This window comes from Branchiostoma floridae, chromosome 15, assembly GCF_000003815.2.
Source record: "Branchiostoma floridae strain S238N-H82 chromosome 15, Bfl_VNyyK, whole genome shotgun sequence".
In the NCBI taxonomy this organism is placed as follows: Eukaryota; Metazoa; Chordata; class Leptocardii; order Amphioxiformes; family Branchiostomatidae; genus Branchiostoma; species Branchiostoma floridae.
The window spans coordinates 9,678,023-9,696,286 of NC_049993.1; the positions used below are offsets into that span (position 1 = coordinate 9,678,023).

The 18,264-nt window shown below is 40.2% G+C and overlaps 3 protein-coding genes across 4 annotated transcripts in view; 1 reads left to right on the top strand and 2 right to left on the bottom strand.

The window, feature by feature from the left end:
• The window catches only part of LOC118431446 (intraflagellar transport protein 25 homolog), a 6,646-nt gene extending 2,815 nt beyond the window's left edge, over window positions 1-3,831 (top strand). Inside the window, exons 2-6 of the mRNA XM_035842686.1 lie at window positions 3-107; window positions 535-641; window positions 2,535-2,603; window positions 2,708-2,751; window positions 3,113-3,831. Of these exons, the coding sequence (XP_035698579.1) occupies window positions 16-107; window positions 535-641; window positions 2,535-2,603; window positions 2,708-2,751; window positions 3,113-3,217 (417 nt within the window). The 5' untranslated portion in view covers window positions 3-15 and the 3' untranslated portion in view covers window positions 3,218-3,831. The remainder of the gene's footprint in view (window positions 1-2; window positions 108-534; window positions 642-2,534; window positions 2,604-2,707; window positions 2,752-3,112) is intronic.
• LOC118431408 (pyridine nucleotide-disulfide oxidoreductase domain-containing protein 1-like) lies at window positions 3,503-10,920 on the bottom strand. 2 transcript variants are annotated; one of them, XM_035842618.1, is made up of 13 exons: window positions 10,727-10,920; window positions 10,189-10,269; window positions 9,618-9,737; window positions 8,842-8,970; window positions 8,613-8,686; window positions 8,166-8,326; window positions 7,797-7,897; window positions 7,012-7,138; window positions 6,383-6,495; window positions 5,881-6,003; window positions 5,187-5,324; window positions 4,653-4,725; window positions 3,503-4,314 (listed from the first exon to the last, which is right to left on the bottom strand). In XM_035842618.1, the coding sequence occupies exons 1-13, from the start codon at window positions 10,862-10,864 to the stop codon at window positions 4,139-4,141; spliced, it is 1,554 nt and encodes a 517-aa protein (XP_035698511.1). In that variant the 5' UTR covers window positions 10,865-10,920; the 3' UTR covers window positions 3,503-4,138. The 2 variants fall into 2 exon arrangements, with proteins under 2 accessions (XP_035698511.1, XP_035698510.1); XM_035842617.1 differs by having other exon boundaries at window positions 6,383-6,501.
• Window positions 10,921-11,434: 514 nt separating this feature from the next.
• The window catches only part of LOC118431421 (coiled-coil domain-containing protein 130-like), a 13,015-nt gene continuing 6,185 nt past the window's right edge, over window positions 11,435-18,264 (bottom strand). Inside the window, exons 2-9 of the mRNA XM_035842641.1 lie at window positions 15,848-15,929; window positions 15,594-15,647; window positions 15,051-15,133; window positions 14,518-14,573; window positions 13,787-13,990; window positions 13,178-13,350; window positions 12,507-12,645; window positions 11,435-12,211 (exon numbers count right to left, since the gene is read on the bottom strand). Coding sequence (XP_035698534.1) covers window positions 11,715-12,211; window positions 12,507-12,645; window positions 13,178-13,350; window positions 13,787-13,990; window positions 14,518-14,573; window positions 15,051-15,133; window positions 15,594-15,647; window positions 15,848-15,850 — 1,209 coding nt within the window. The 5' untranslated portion in view covers window positions 15,851-15,929 and the 3' untranslated portion in view covers window positions 11,435-11,714. The remainder of the gene's footprint in view (window positions 12,212-12,506; window positions 12,646-13,177; window positions 13,351-13,786; window positions 13,991-14,517; window positions 14,574-15,050; window positions 15,134-15,593; window positions 15,648-15,847; window positions 15,930-18,264) is intronic.

Below are 18,264 nucleotides of genomic sequence, written 5' to 3' on the forward strand. Positions count from 1 at the left end.
AGAGCAGATTCTACCATGCTTGACGTCGCTCTCGCCAGCGCCGGTGCCCAGGTCGTCCTGGCGACTTCCAGTGATGAGAATTTTCCTCCAGAAAACATCATTGATGGGTGAGACGTCACGTTTTCTGTATGGTTGCCATGTCGACGCGACGCTTTTTCTAGAGGGAGGGGGGCGTCGATATTTGTACACAACTTTGGCTAATATATAAGCCAATCATTGGCAATCAGAACTTAAACCGTGAGCATGTTCAGGGAATTTTCCTTTTTTTTCAGTTCTCTAACCTATGCGGATGTCTCTTGATCTCATATTAATAACATAATAATATGAAAGTTCATCGATGTTATTACATTATTTACATTATGAATAACGTTATAGACCAGCACTCGGAAGAACTGGGGAAAATCCGGTTAAGTGTCAATTCATCCAAGTGCTGGTATTGATAAGGTTAGCCTTTATTCATGGTGATATCTCTTTTCTAATAGAGGTGTCTGCCATCTAAATTTATGGTCTAATCAGTTGCGATGTTCCCAACAGGAGTGGTTCCACCTTCTGGCTGACCACAGGTCTGTTCCCGCAGGAGTTCATCATCAGTTTCACAAACCTCATGAACATCAACAACATCAGGCTCCTCACCACCAATGGTCGGGCATCTGTAGTCTTTCTATTATTACTTTTTTTTCTTTCTCAATTTATATCCATATCTATCAGACTGTACTTGATGGTAACAAATTCCACTCTACAATAGTTCTAGGAAAGTACAAATATTTGAAGTTCTTTTTTTTTAACTCATTAATCCTTGGCTTAAACTGTAGTTAAAGCTTTTGTACTTGAAGGCACAACTTTGTCTGAGCTGGTATTAGAAACTCATATACGTGCCTTTTTGTTACTCATTAATACTCATTGATGATGATGAATACTCAAGGTTGAGAACTCAATATCAAACTAGAAAGGCCAACATTTGCTTGAGAGCAAATACAGCATATTTCAGCCATCTCCCTCCTCATGTAACAATAGACTGTTCCAAAATCACCCATGTGCAAAAATGGAACACTTCTGCTTAAAATGACTTCTAACTACTAATCACACTTTTGAGCAAAAATGAATCTTACAATCCCCCTTCAAGAATGGATTCTTCTAGTGCACCCCATGTAGAAAGGTAAAATAGACAACTCCAAAAACACTTCCGCTAAGAAATGGAATTTTGAATCATCAGCCGTCCAAAACCATATTTGAAAAAAAAACCTCTGTGCAAGAATCGACTCTTCCTGTTATACCCCTATGTAAAGTGGAGCGATCCAAAAATACATCAGCTAAAATAGGACATCGGCATTATCACCAAAGTCCACAAAATGAATTTTAAAAAATACCCCCTTCGTCGAAGAATGGAATCTCCCAGCACACCCTGTTTAAAATGCACAATAGACAAGTCCAGAAATACCCACAGTACATGGCCTTTTGTATAATAAGCAACCCAGTCCAAAACTGAATTTTAAAAAAGTCCCCCGTGCATGAATGGACTCTTCCAGATAACACCAGGCTTGCTTATTGGCTGCCGAATACTCCTAATGTGCAGTCTTCAGGTGGGGGTCAACTTCCATTCAACAAATGGCATTCGGAATCATCACCCATGTCCAAAACTAAATTTTAAAAAAATCCCCCCTATGTGCAAAAATGGACTGTCCCAGTAGTAGTCTTATGTCAAGTGGTTCAGTGCAAAAACACTTCCGCTAAAAAAAACATTGGCATTATCACCAAAGTCTAAAAGTAAATTTAAAAAAACACCCCCTGCCCAACAATGGACTCTTCCAGCAAAATGAGCTCGCTCATTGGCTGGTCATTAATTGGATTTACCTTGTCCCCCCAACCACCTGGATGTCTATGGACTAGGTAGGTAGGTAGATAATTGGATCTACCTGACACACCTGTGGCCCTGACACACCGGAATGACCTAGAGGTCGTTGACCTCGGCACTCCAGACCTCACATATCCAAAACTCTCCCACAGAAACCTCCTTAAGGAGCCATTTTGAAGTGATTTATACCAAATGTTATGCATGGGTCCTTTGAATAAGTATCTAGGGCACCTCTGTCCCAAATTTCAGGTCATTTGGATGTAATACCATGGTACAGGGGGCCAAATTATACAGTTTTGGTCCAAAAGTTGCAATAAAACCTCAATAAAATCATTTAAGGAGCAGATATGAAAAAAATGAAAAAGAAGCATTTGGGTATTGGCCCACTCTACCCTTGTGCCAAATTTCAAGTCATTTGGTCCAGGAACGGCGGAGATGAATCGCATTGAAAATTTGACAGGAGAAAGAAAGAAAGAAAGAAAGAAACATTACGAATACAATATATTTCACCATACCTATGGTATGGCTGAAATATAAAAAGAAAATCCTATCCTTTTGTAGTTCTTTCTCATAAAGATATTCAATTGAGAAAAAATAAAGTTTTACAGGAAAGCTCTGCTATATGTTTTCTGTATTTTGGTATTTCAGTAATTGATTGTTTGTATCTTGCTGTTTGGCACAGTTGAAGGACTGTCCATAGAGAGGAGTGTGCAAAACGAGCCAGTTAACTTTGAGCCTCTGACAGAAAAAGGTGAGAAATAGAGATATGTTTTGTAGCAAGTTGACATTTTTGATTCAAAGTACTGTTTTCTGAATTCTACAATTACATGTCCTTTATGTGATGCTTTGCTGCAGTGTTGGAGTTTGTGGAAGGAGAGTTGCAGAGTGAAGACATTCAAGTAAGTTAAGTCAAAGTGCCTGATAAATACTGCTGTACACATGTTGTTATGATACTGCTGTACTTATGTTGTTATAAGACCTTTAATGTCAGGAGGATTAAGGAGAAACAGACATCAAGACGGCTGTAAGTTACATTTTAACCAGAACATATAAAGAATGGAGTCTCATGTGGTAAGATACCTTAGGGAAACAGCAACAGACAGAAGGCGATGGGAGAAGTTGTACAGAGATGTACTGTAACACTGATTTGGTTCTCAATGGCTGTGAATTTGTTCTCTGTCTATATCTATAACTAAGAACAGTCATTATTATTATTAGCAAGGTCTGTTCAACATTTCCATGATGTTTTCCTCCCCCCAGGTGGATGCCACCACAGCCCACCATCTCCGCTTCGTCATCAAGTCTGGCTTCGACCACTTCATCTCCATCCACAGAGTCAACGTCAATGGCTCGGCAGTGCATTAGAGGAAAAATACAATGTACAAATCAAATATATATACTGTAGATGTGTGTACTGTAGATACATGTAATGTAGTTGATTTTGTTTCCACATGTAAGAAGTACACAAACAAAATTGACCCAATGCCAGCTTTCCTCAGGATTGAATAATGACATGAGACCTTTGATACAAAAACTTGACGTTAGCAGTCGGTAATGTTTCCTACATATGAGAGGTTGATTATTCATTACCTGAGGGATGCTTCAAGAAGGACACAAGAGAGCACATTTGGGAGCTATTTCATGTTTTTCATCAAACCCTTCTGTATGGCACAAGGCATTTATCTTAACGTAACTCACACCAATCTAATTTTGTTTATCAGGCACTTACGGGAAATGTTGGTGAAATGGAAAAAAAAAAACAGAAATTGTAGCAAGATTGGTTGTAAATTTTTAGACCTGTACCATTACAAATTTCTGGAAATGACAAGTGTGATACATTTGTACAATGTATATCTATAAAGATAGTTAGATTGACAATAGTACTGTGAGTTTTGCATTTTAAATTTTCATGACTTTATTAATACATAAAGTAGTGTGAGTTCTGTGTCACAAATTCAACATGATTAAATACTTTCTCTGTACAACATCTGTCTCTACTTCTTTAGAAATCTTTGGCACTTTCCATGTACAGGACACAATAAATAATCTACATGTACATAAAACCTTCAAAAGGCAGGGAACAGAAAAAGGATAGTGTGTCTGTTACAGGGCTGTCTTCAGGACCTGTCCTTCCATCCCGGGACGGAAATGTGCTTGTAGGGATGGAAAATGCCATCCGTCCTAAAATTGCATTACGAAAATGTACTTTCAAAGGCTTAAAATGACATACTTAGCCAGGAAAATCAACAAACAATGAGTGGAGACAGCCCTGTTGTGTGAGTATGCCTAGTCAAAGTAATCCTCTATATCAATGTTAGGATCGAGTAAGTCCTCTCCGTAAGGACTGAGGTCCATCCCGTTGATGATGAGGTTCTCGAAGGTTTCCTCCAGATCAGTGTCCCCGATCAGCACTGCCCCCTGCATCCTTCCTGCCTGCAGTACCACCTTCACATACTCCAGACCTACGTGGGATAGGATGGTATATGATATAACAACAGATAGTGAGTGAGTGATAATATGTTTGCCCTCACAGAACTATGACGAATTGTCTGCCATGCTGGAAGTTTCCAGATAGATTTGAATTCCAAGCTAGCACATTCATGTACATCGTACATAAAACTTATAACAACTATTCATTAACTCTGTTTCATGGATTACAGTTTATCTGTTAGTCCTTATGAGGAGGTTGGTTGGAGACCATCCTTTTGCAAAATGTACAAGAAATGAGGTCTTCCTCATCTCTTGCTAAGAACAAAAAGTTGCCTTAAATTATGTGATATCAATATGTTGATGTACAAACCTTTAGTACACCTGAGTAGCAGCTCATGATCTTTCCCAAGTCCCTGTGCATTATATCTTCCTAATAATACAATCTGCAAAAAAACACAGGAAATAATCAAGATAAACTAAAATACCAGAAATATGCCACCTTTTGGTATGTATGTCCATGGTGCTGAAAATGTTCTGTGTTCTTCTTTTAGACTTTCTATTTACCTATCAGTATTAATCAATACTAATGCCATTTGATAACCTATACAAGTATTAACAAAGCTTTTGAAAATCCATCATCATATGGAATGCAGAAAGATAAGACATGATAGTTCTAAGCTGTTGTATGTGAAGCCTGGGTATCAGTCTTGATACGCTAATATCAGCAACACCTTGCTGAAGTACCGCACAGAGGATCATCTGTAGAAACTCTTTGGTTGCATCTAAAGAACTTTGTTAACCAGTGACTGACTGACCCGATGAAATTATTTACAGATTCTCTAGTTTCATTTAGCTACCATCATAAGTAAGACTGGCTGTCTTTTGTACCTAGTACGGTCCATACCTTGTAGTTGAAGAATTTTGTGACATGTGCGAAGAGTTCGAAGCAGAAGTCCAAGTCTATCTCCTCCCCGTCCCTGTCTGCCACCATACACTTGGCAGCATAGGAACCCATCTGTCTGGCCTGGGACCACAGCCTCATCTGATGTAAAAGACAATATATTCATTTTAATACAATATTTTGGTGATATGGGTTCAAATCCAGCTGTTACACTGATCTTGTACCCTTGGAAAGGCACTACACAACTCATGGCATGCAGTTCTTGTCCCTGTGGAACGGTTAGTGCGCCAGTAGACGAGAGGGCGGAGAAAGAAGTGCACACCCTTCCTTCACCTTAAAAAGTAACGTGCAGGCCAAGCAGTCTAACCCATGACGGCGAGTGACTGTCTGCCTACCATCGTCTCCCAAGACAGATGGATGCCAATACATTAACAGTATTTCTAAAGGGTGATACATGTACATTACATAACATAATGAAAAACCATTTTGTTTGATCTTGAACCAGTCTAGAAATCAATGAATTATTAAAGCTACCCGTCCACCGGTTGTGACAGACAGACAAGTATTTACTGGTTCATTGTACTGAGAAATTCCCCTAGCATTTTTGAGATTGGCGACAACAGCCAGGATTCGAATTGATCTCACGACTTCATGGTCCAAAGGCAGGGTCACTGACCTCTGGGCTACTAGTACGTACCTGAAACCACTGTGGTGCAGGTTCCCATGATGCAGTGCAGACATCCCCAGCTGCGTAGACATCAGGGACCGAGGTGTGCATGTGGTCATCCACTCTTAAACCCCCGTCTGGGGCCACACAAAACTGCACAAAAAGCAAACAGGGATTTAAAAATTTCGGACATCTTCACACATCTCGACACAGTGCATATCCTAAACAAAACCCAGTTGATGTTGTAGCAGACAAAACTCTGCTTTAGAATTATGCCGTGGCAGACACTATAGTTGAAAGTGTGCAGCTTCAAAAATAAACTGGGGTTTAAGCCCCTTAAGAAAAGGCTGAATGTGGAGAAGAAAAATGGAAATTTCTAAGAAAAAAGAAGAAAACAAATACCTATATGATTACTTCATTCAAGCTTCATTCTAGCCTTCATGTAATCTTCGCAAAATAATACCTGATGGCTAATTCCATACTTATTCAGTGAATGAAAAAAAGCTTACTTAATGTAACAGTGAGTGCTTACCTGTGTATTGTGGAGGAAGGGACCAGTTGAGGGAACCACACCCGTAGCACTGACTACAAAGTCACAGCCATACAGTCTCTTATTGGTCAACAGCACATAGACTGGCCAATCATCTGCAAGTGGGCAAAATACACATTACATTTTCATTGGTCAACAACACACAGAATAGCTGATCAGCTGGAAGCTTTCAAAACACAAATCAGAAACAAACTTGTCAATAACTCATGAAAGACTGGCAAATTCTTGGATCAGTAGAAAGGGTAGAATTTTAGTATGCAAACAGCTATCCTTGTATCAAAGCGACAATTTACATTTTTTATCAGATTCTTTTAAATAGGTTAAAGTTATGTTATTTGTGAAGGACAAAGTGCAGTTTTCTAGCCTTGGCTACATCCGATTTCTACCTGGGCTCCTTTCACTAATGCTGCCCAAAAAAATCTACCAGTAGCAGTTTTCTACATTCAATACGGAAGGATGGCATCCATGCATGCAGGCAGCAGAACCTCACTTAAAAGCAGTGACTACACACTGAGTGAGCTACCATGACTAAAGAAAACACAACTACAGTGTAGAAAAAATTAATTAATAAATTCTGATGCTAATGAAAAAAGATAATTGATGCCTATTACCATTCTGTTCCTCTGCTCTTGATGTCCCGGGAAAGTGTTCTGCAGCTTGACCTAATCTGTTGAACTCTTCTCTAGTGAGGACCTCTTGCACCTCACACTGGTACTCCACATGGACTTGGTGGGCAACCTGATAAAAACAGGGACGGGGCTACAAAATGCTCTCTTCTGTATAACTTCATCACATAATATGCAAAAATCTCCTACACCAAATCCTACCTTTGAAACCTGACAACCAAAATCTATCACTGAAATAACAAAAAGTTGGAAACCACACAACCTGGAAAGTAGTTGTTATGATGTATGGATCAAACTACCTACCTACCTACCTAGTCCCTTGACCTAGATATATTAGAAACAATTTCATTCTAGTCATATACTTTTTTTCACCGTCTGTCACCTACCTCAGGGCAATTCTGATTGGTTCAATTTACACTACCTATGGGGGGTTGAAATACAGGAAGGGATGTGAAAAAAGGAGTCTCTTTAGTCTCCTTCAGTGATGTAACGCTAGTAACCTTTATCCGTTCTTTTTAAGAACATCGGATGTATTTAGGGAAATCAATTTGACAGATGATGGTTACAAACGGCAATATTTTAAAAATAGTACTATTTGTAACTACCGTCCATCGACTTAATATCCCTGGATACCATGTTTAGCAACACAACAGATATAGGTTACCCCCCCGGATAAAGGTGAACTAACATTACCAACCTGATGCAACTGTTCACAAATTTCATTCTTAGACTATCTTTATCTTATTCAATTAGAGTGCAGTAGAACTGACCTGATCTTGTTTCCCCTTCATTCTCCATCCCTCCTTCCAGTCAGGTCCAAGTGCCCCTCCCATCGCTGTTTCTCCTTTCTTTGGACTGTCCACAGATGACTCTGAGGAATCAAGATGAAAGGCAATGTCATAACGTTACATGTAGTAGAAAAATGTAGAACATAATAAATAGATTTACCTGGCCCAAAAGCTCCATTTTTATTTGACTCAAACAACACTTTTCTGTGCTCTTTCTGGTGATGACCTTTGACAAGAAGAAGGAATATGTTTTAATTGTGTGTGGCTTTGTTGTATTGTTTATTTGTATACACTGTTTATTTTCAAGTATGATTACAGCTTTTGTGGTTTTGAGTGCAGGTAAATGCTAACCTGTAAGGGTGTATTTTAGCCTCTTGAGGGGCTTCTTTTCTTCACATTTGCCTGCCGTCAGGTGGGGCAGGAAGAATTCGGCTGCCCCTCTGTCGAAGAAGGTGTTTCCAATAGAGTCGTCTTTGATCGCCCAAACGACTTCACATCCCTCGATCTCATAGCTGTGAGAGGTAAAGATTTGTATGATGATTTTTGTTAAAGAATAATATGTACTTGCTTACTTACTATACAATTTTTATACATGTATAACTTCATACACAGGGTTGCCCAACTAGCCTACAAAGGGCTAGCCCTGCTGACAGAGACAAGAACAAAAGGACAATACAGATGGAATTTGATATGGACAGCTTAATACATATCTCAATGCTGCTGCTTTTTTGTTGCAAAAATCACTCTTTCTGACCTTAATCTTACCTACAATCATTTATTAATAAATGCATGACTTACACCAGTTCAAGTGCAATGCCACCATTTCCGACGATAACGACTCTCCTAGCATTGGCCAACTTCTGCTGAAAGTGCTGTAAAGAAGATGATACATTGTATAAGAATAGACAAAATAAGAATAGTCACTTCATTTCAAGTTTTAAGTGGAGACTTATATGATCTTTACGAATGTAAGTGCATTTCTAAAACGAACCAAAGCTTTCCAATTCACCCCTCCCATTCTGGGTACCTGTACAGTTTCTGTGTCCCTGATCCCGATGACATGAGGGTTGTCCTTCGTGATCAGTTTGGGCTGGCCTCCGGTACAGATGCACAGTTTGGTGTAGGGAAACGTCTCCCCATCTTCTGTGTACACCTCCTGTAGGGGTCACACAAAACACAGACAAATTACCTATAGGACTAGAAGATAGCATGTCTGTATATGCCAACCAATGGGTATCAAGTGTAAAACTCCTGTAGGGGTCATGCATAATATCACGTATTAGCTTCAAGATTAAGAGAACATACATGTATGTGTGGTAGCCTACATCTGATAGAATTATTCAAGGATGATTCAATCCCCATCTTTATACTTTTTTTTCTACATTGCAAAATTTAAAATTCTGTAAAGTAATTGACATCCTCAGATGAGACTAGAAGATCTTTTGGCCCTACTAGTAGTGTTTCCACTCAGAGACTAGCCTGGGTACCATCCGGGTACCCAGGCTGTCCTATGTTTGCTTCTGCTATCCGTCTGTAGACTGGATGACAACAGGCCCTCCCGCAAGCGGACGGAGGGCTTGTCTGGTCTTCTTCTTCTTTCGATTGAGGCAGCTGCCTTCAACTAACTGAAGATTATGCTGCCTGGTGTTGGTGTTGTAAAAATTTGTTTTATTTGTGAAATTTCATTGTTAACCATTTCATCACTCAACGAAGGTGTGATAGTCATAACTTATATATATATATATATATATATATATATATATAGAGAGAGAGAGAGAGAGAGATAGATAAGTTGAAACTCACATGTTTGTCTGTGTCCAGTGACTTGACCAGTGCCTGCACCACCCTGACGTTAGGACAGGCTTTCTGTAGAGCTCCGGTCGTCTTCTCCTCAACATCAAACTCCTCCATCGCACGACCAACCTGGTAAAGAAAAATACAGTCTTAGAGTCAGACATACACTCGATAATCTTCAACAATTCTTATCGTCTTCACCAAGGCAGCTAGCCAAAGAGCTTGAACAATTCAATTCTAAACAAGCCCATCACAACCTATGTATTCAACATCAGAAAGAGCGGAAAAAAGCCAAGCCGACTACAGTATGTAACTTCTTAGAGTAGTTTTAGAACCCATATACAATTAAGGCTAGTTTTAGAAGTACTGTTACTACTTTTTTTTGTATATGTAATTTGTTATTTAAGTTTGCCTGTACTTAGCCTATAGGGCATGAATGTACAATACGATAAGTTAAGTTAAGTTCCCTTTACAGGATTCTCTGACATATACCCAATTTAACAGTCAAAGACGTTCTGCCATCAGAAAACGTTATGATCTTCCACCTGACATCTGCTTGGAGATACAAAAGGTCACTGACCTGCCTGAAGTTGGTGACAGACTTGATGAGAGGAGAGGCTGACAGCAGGGTGATGGGGTCATCTGGGGACAAGGCGGACAGCTGTGCAGGAGAAGCAATCTTTAACTTATAAAGGGGCATCATGCACATTGATATGATATGCTGTCTAATTGATATCCAGTACAAGACTGTGAACATCTGTTCTGACAGAATCTTGAAGAGAACTATACAAAAAGTCACACATTCCAAAAGGGTTTGCTGGGGAAAAAGACTTGTATATTTTAATCTTAACCTCCTTGCTTTGTTTACTAAAGAGTTCTAAGAGAAACCGTTATATGGTGTGATCTGAAACATTATTTGATTCGCCCAAATATATATTGTATATCAACAAATAACGTTACAAACTTGGTAACAAAGCAAGTTTATTTATTTCTTTATTTCATCTTAAGGCAGGTGGGTAACCCCTTCAATATTAGAAAGTTGCAAGAGTCAACAACACAAGCCATTGTTTGCATAGGTGCTGGTATTTATAAGCGCACATCAAAATGTAAAAACTCACCTGTTCGGCACAGGTAACCCCCGCAATTCCGCCTCCAACAATCACAAACCCTGCAGTTCTACCTGGCTCCTGCTCAGAGTGGGGTGGGAGGGGGGCGATTTCCTCACCTTTCTCACCAACTTCTCGGCTGTCAGCCATTGTAGCAGCTTACGATTAGCTTACGTATGACCTATAAGCGTTAATCGAGCGGTTTTGAACGTTATATACCACATTTATGAGAAAACAGCCGCACGCGGAAGGCAGTCAAAATGTGCAGACGACTCAACATGCCTCCATGTTGTGGTGCAATCAGCTGCTTCTGAGTTGCAGTACAGAGGCGCCGACTAGTGATTGACTTTAGTACTACAACTTAGAAGCCGCTGCTTTATAGTGCAGTCCTGAAGCCAACCACTAGTCGGCGCTTATGTACTGTCGCAATCCCCACTCCAATCGTTACATCAGGATAGCCATGCTCCTTAATTCATGACTTTTGGTATGTTTCAGCTTTAATATACCTGATCATAGCAGTGACTCTTCTAACTCCCTGGGCATTTCATTAGTTAAATACGTATTTCTAGAGACATTTAGCTGTAAAAGGATTGATAAGTCCAAAAATTCTGCTTTGTAGCTGTAGGTTTCTGACTCTGGCTGTGCTATGTTGATTTGGTTAGCTAGACTTAGTACCAATTCACAAGACAAGTAATACATGACACACTGCACCAAGTTCCATATTTTATTTACATATGACCAAGGAGGTTTTAACCTCATTGATTTGACTAAGAAAAAAGTACAAAATGTAGTTAACTTTCCAAACAGCAGAAATGTATAAGTTATGCCACAGTATTACTCTTAAGTAGCATAAATAAACATTGCTGAAAGGACACTAGTGTAGTACCAGACCACTGTTAGTGACAATCATTTTTGAATGTCACAGAAATTTGGCAACATGATTAACAATTTCTTCATACAGGTTGATCTACTTCATATCTAAATTCAATACATCGTTACTTTATACACTGTCCTCATCTGAGTCATACTCTACCAGACCTAGACTGGTGCGCCCTGTGACTTTGCCAGTACTGTCTCTACTCTGATGTAGATCTTTGTCACATGTTGTCTGACAATTGTCAACATCTTTCTCCTCTTCAGTGCTCCCTGTTCTGTGTGGAAATTTCTCCTCAAGTCCTGACAGTAAAGTACTTGGACAATCTGAACTGTTCTGTTTGTTGGTTTGATTAGTAGAGTCATTTCCTTTGGCTGATGTAGCAGTGGTGTCTGCTACTCTCTTCACCAATTGTTTGATCCCACTACTGACACCAGGTGTGGGTTTGTCCAGGTCGAAAGCGGAGGGCGCTTTTTTTGGCAGACTTAGTCCCAGCTTCTTTTTGGCATCCAGTAGCTTGTTGTCTCTGTCTGGTGTAACTACTGTGGTGGTTGATGACTGGGAGGAAAAGATGGACCGGCTGGCGATCGCTTCTCTCTTCTGTTTCTGCTTCTTCTCATAAGCTGAAATGGATGGAAGAAAAAAATTGATGATACATCAAATAGATTTTTCGTAGTATCTATCATAATCAAAATGATGCAGATAACTTTTTGGAGGGAATAGAAAATGCTTATTCTCTGTCAAGTGAAAAACTGCACAAGAATATTTTTTACAGCTTAAGGAAGATTATCTGACAATTTTGTTTACAGCCCTATATAGCTGAATGACAACATAAAAAATGTCTTTATCTCTCGAGTTTTCTTAAGTTACACTGTATTTTCTTTAGATGAACAAAGACACAAAACAAAAAGTACTCACAGTCCAGGCTGTGATACTTGAGTAGAGAGGCCAGTTTTCTGTCGTCCTCGTGTTCTCGCACCAGTGGGATTGCCAGGGACGACTTCGCCAGGAGGGCAGAGTCTTCAGCTGCCTCCTCCTTCAGCACTGTCTTCTCTCCCTGAGGACAATACAAAAAGAAATTAACACTTTCTTCTCTCCCTGAAGACAGTAACACAAAAGATGTACAACTTCAAGTAGAATCTGTAGTGCACAGGGCATTTTGGAAGGAGATTGCCGACATAGGCAATAGTGGAAAGCCAGACAGGACAACATCCCAGAATGGTCATCTCTACCCCTGGCAATGGAAAGAAGAGCCCAGAGCTATCTATCTTCTTGTCCCCCCAACAGCCTGGAGGTCAAAGGACTAGGTAGGTACACATGTAGGTAGGTACTAGTGCATAGCCAGGCTTTGGTCACTAAGGAAAGTATTGTTAAAGATGTAAAAGTAGTCAAGGACTATGAAAACATTGGCAAATAATTGTTATGAACTTGATATCCAGGGATTTACCAGACTGATGAAACTAGTCACAAATGCTGTTTAAAACGTTGTTAAGTCTAAAATCAGACTTTTGGAACATAGCTTTGTCTTGTCAGCTGCATTTCTAAAAGTACCACGTCTAGAAGTCTGTTTAAGAACTGGACTCCCGTACCCTGAACTTCCTGCGAGCCATCTGGTTGAGTGAGAAGTCGTCCTGCCACTGAGACTTCCACTCGTGGATCTCTGCCAGGCGAGGCACGGCGGCCTTCCGCTTGTCCTGATCCTTCACTCCGTGCTCCAGACGGAACATTGGGTCTGACGCCATCTTCTTCTTATCCTCATGGTCTGAAGTAATCATAGAAATTCTAAATATGAGATCTGCTAGCTCTTCATGGTAATAAATTGTATAAATGACAGAACACAATAACGACAAATAGATTTGAGTAAAAGTAGATGCAGCACTGCCTCATTATTGTTTACACTAACGGGCTTTTAGACCTTGATACATGCCGTTACAGCATGTGCATGTGGTCAGATGCAGGTTTAGCCCCAAGCCCTCTGATTTTGTCTCAACCTCTTGCTAAATCTTTGACTTTCATATCCATCCCAGAAATAATTCTGTGTGGCCTTATTACAAACAAAAGAACAGATTTGAGGTAAATGCTACATTAGTTTATTTCCTTGGTTCTTACGCATTGTAATGTAAGAATCTCAGCAAGAGGTCAAAATGGAAACATTTTTGTTTATGACAATTTTTTTTAAAACAAAGATACGATCATACCTTCACAGACGACCTGCTCGTTCTCGGCAGCATCCCATCGCTCCTCCTTCCGCCGCGCGCCGCTCACGATGACGTAGTCACAGTTCTTGGGGTCTGTCTGGATCTCGAAGCGGTTGTCGCACAGATGGCACTTCATGCGGAACTTGTAGATGGGCGTGGTATAGTACATCCCCACCTTGGTCTTCTCTGCATTGTAACGAACACCTGTAGGGGAGGGGGGATAAAATGTAATTACACGCACTACCTTTTTTAATAGTTTTATCATAATTCCACCACCAGATCTGCTTAGCATCACCAGCTTTTCCTTTTTCCTGGTTAATTTCTTTGATGTTTCATTGATAGGCAAACTGATGATGTAAAACATAAGTCAGGCAATGCCTGGACCCAAACAGTTTTTTGGCACACGCCGTAGCTGGGGCTGCTTGCCGCCCATATTGCCAGTCATTGTATTGTATGTATGTGTTATTTGTATATGTATCCAGGGCCTCCAGTCACTAATGGAGCTTACCCTGGTAAAAGAACACAGAATTAATAATAAATAAATAAACTGGGCACTGATAGGCTTGAGCTGAATGTTGCAAGCTCCTTGATATCTATAAGCATGGCAGGTGAAAACTTTGGGACCTGCGGTGTCATCCAGCAGAGTACGAACCATTCTAGGATGCAGGTTTGTTACTGCGTAGGACAAGGAGGCTGCCAACTTTACACAAGGACAGAATGTTTAAACTTACCCATGCCAACATGGTTCCCACATCCTCCACACCAGATGTTATATGGCAACTCAAATCTAGAGTAAAAACACACAATATGAATTATCAGTAACAGTAGAATCTCTGAAAATGCATCATAGACAGCTTTGATTGTACTGAGGTGGATGACCAGTTTACATACACATGCATAACAGGCAGCATGTTTGGCTCAGACCCCAAGAGGTCCACAATTCAAATCCTGTCATTTGACGGTTTTGACCTATCTTGTGCTCTTGAGAAATGCAGTTAAGATCACTTTCCTCTGGAGAAAATGAGCGCCTTATTATAGACGTCCCTTGGAAAGGAAGATAATTGGACCCCTGCTTTGCCTAATGAGTCAGTCAGTTGAGCTTACTGTTTCTGACTTAGGGAGAAGACTTGCTGCTAAAATGAGTGTTAGTTCATTGCCTAGAGTAGAAGTGGTCCATGTGGTCTGGCACCGAGCAAACTTGTAAAAAAAAGTTGTTTGAGAGACAGCAAGAAAAAGAGAGAGTTAAGAAGTTGTTTGAGCTCACCTGATGATAAGGATCCCCTGTGAGAGTTTGCGGGCGCGGTCTCTCAGCGGATGGGAGTTACGATACTTGTTAATGGACTTGTGCTACGAGATACAAACACAAGACATTGATGTTACCAATGCTATACTGTCAACATCCATTTCTTCTTGGCTCCACTTTTTTTTTACAAAATGTCAATCTTATCCACGTTTATACTGTGACTTTCAAATTCAGGTGAATTGGCTGACTGATCGGCCCAACTGTGGGGGCTGTCACTACCGTGCCAGGCAGGGAATTCCACTCCGGTACAAATTGTGTATATAACATTGGACAAAGTTTCTACATTCATCATAAGTAAGTTGTTACACTTACCGCTTACGGCTTACCGGTCCCTTGACCGGGGGTGGTCGTGGGGGCACTTAGCAGCTGAGCACACCTCCCTCCATCTCACCCTGTCGTGGGCCAGAGCTTGGGTTTCGGCAAGGGTCATTCCTGTCCACTCTTTGATGTTACACTTACAGGGGTACTATTATCATCATTTGAAATACACAACATTACACATACCTTCTGTGGGTCGAAGTCCGGAGGGTAGTACCTGTTAACTGCTTTACGGTCAGACTGGAGAGAGAGAAAAAAGCAATCTGACGTTTAGCATAGTTCATGTATCATGATTCAAAGAGGAAACGAACAAAACGTAGTTGAAGCGTGCAACAAAAAATCGATTTCTTCTGGGCTTTAAACGCCCTCTCTACGTACAAAATATCATAATTCTATCGATACATACAGGATCTATGAATCTATAACTCTTAAAATTTTACCATTGTTGGGTTTCTTGCTGTCCGTATTCGTCAAAAAGTCGCAAGAACGTCGAACGATCGTCGTGTCTTCTCCTATTTTCTTGTTGGACGCCCGTTTGAGGCACTTGACATGGTCACGTAAAAAAAAGATTAAAAAATTGCGGTGGGCTAAATCAGGCTGTCAAAGGTGTCCTCGTAATCCCCACGAGTTGTTCTATCTGCCTTGTGAATCTCAAGCGATGGACTTTTACGAGAAAGTATATATTTGATGTCAAAGTTGACCGATTTTCGACAGCTTTTTCCTATGGTTTCGCCATTGTTTTCAAGCCGAAATACGCACCGTATGGGGGTTTCGGGGTGTCCGCTTAGTGGGCGAGGTTCAACTGTTTCCGGGTCACGCTATACCGTTGCGGCAGTCACTCGGGACCTCACTCGGTAGTGTACACAAGTACTTTTGATGGTGCTGTCGGCGTTTTATCACGTTACGAAGTAATATTGAAATGTCTTTGAAGTATAAGACAGCACTATGATCTGTAAGGTGTTATTCCAATAGGTTGCGTCGTGGGTAAAGTGAACTGTAGGTAACGTTACCCGACGAAGGCTTTTTGCATCTGACTGTTAACTGTTGCATATTAGATACATTGCTCGCGCCTGACTGAGGGATTAACTAAGATTAGAACAGTATATAGCTAATCAATAGCGAATAACGTTCAGAAGAGAAACTGTGCCAATTTGAATGACACAAAAAATAGCGCCGTAAGAATTGTAACGTTATGTAGCTAACTTGTAGCGGAAAACGTGTTCAGAAGACAAACTGTGTCAATTTGAATGACACATCTAAAGTACCGTTGTGCGCTGCATTAAGTGTATATAGCTAACTAATAGCGAAAAACGTGTTCAGAAGAGAAACTGTCAATTTGAATGACACACTCACAGAACAGTAAGAACTATAACGTTATGTAGCTGCGTATACATGTAATAGCGCAAAACGTGTTCAGAAGACAAACTGTGTCAATTTGAATGACACACTTGCAGATAGCGCAATAAGAACTGTACATAGCTAACTCATAGCGGAAAAAGCGTTCAGGAGACAAACTGTGTCAATTTGAATGACACACTTACAGGTAGCGCAATAAGAAATGTATATAGCTAACTCATAGCGAAGTGTAACGTGATCAGAAGACAAACTGTGTCAATTTGAATGACACACTTGCAGATAGCGCAATAAGAACTGTATATAGCAAACTAATAGCGGAAAATGCGTTCAGGAGACAAACTGTGTCAATTTGAATGACACACTTGCAGATAGCACAATAAGAAATGTATATAGCAAACTAATAGCGGAAAAAGCGTTCAGAAGACAAACTGTGTCAATTTGAACGACACACTTGCAGATAGCGCAATAAGAACTGTATATAGCAAACTAATTGCGGAAAAAGTGTTCAGAAGACAAACTGTGTCAATTTGAACGACACACTTGCAGATAGCGCAATAAGAAATGTACATAGCTAACTCATAGCGAAGTGTAACGTGTTCAGGAGACAAACTGTGTCAATTTGAATGACACACTTGCAGATAGCGCAATAAGAACTGTATATAGCAAACTCATAGCGGAAAAAGTGTTCAGAAGACAAACTGTGTCAATTTGAATGACACACTTGCAGATAGCGCAATAAGAACTGTATATAGCAAACTAATAGCGGAAAAAGCGTTCAGGAGACAAACTGTGTCAATTTGAATGACACACTTGCAGATAGCGCAATAAGAACTGTATATAGCAAACTAATAGCGGAAAAAGTGTTCAGGAGACAAACTGTGTCAATTTGAATGACACACTTGCAGATAGCGCAATAAGATCTGTATATAGCAAACTAATAGCGGAAAAAGTGTTCAGGAGACAAACTGTCAATTTGAATGACACACTGGCAGATAGCGCAATAAGATCTGTATATAGCAAACTAATAGCGGAAAAAGTGATCAGAAGACAAACTGTGTCAATTTGAATGACACACTTGCAGATAGCGCAATAAGAAATGCACATAGCTAACTCATAGCGAAGTGTAACGTGATCAGAAGACAAACTGTGTCAATTTGAATGACACACTTGCAGATAGCGCAATAAGAACTGTATATAGTAAACTAATAGCGGAAAAAGTGTTCAGGAGACAAACTGTGTCAATTTGAATGACACACTTGCAGATAGCGCAATAAGAACTGAACATAGCTAACTCATAGCGGAAAAAGCGTTCAGGAGACAAACTGTGTCAATTTGAATGGCACACTTACAGGTAGCGCAATAAGAAATGTATATAGCAAACTAATAGCGGAAAAAGTGTTCAGAAGACAAACTGTGTCAATTTGAATGACACACTGGCAGATAGCGCAATAAGATCTGTATATACCAAACTAATAGCGGAAAAAGTGTTCAGGAGACAAAC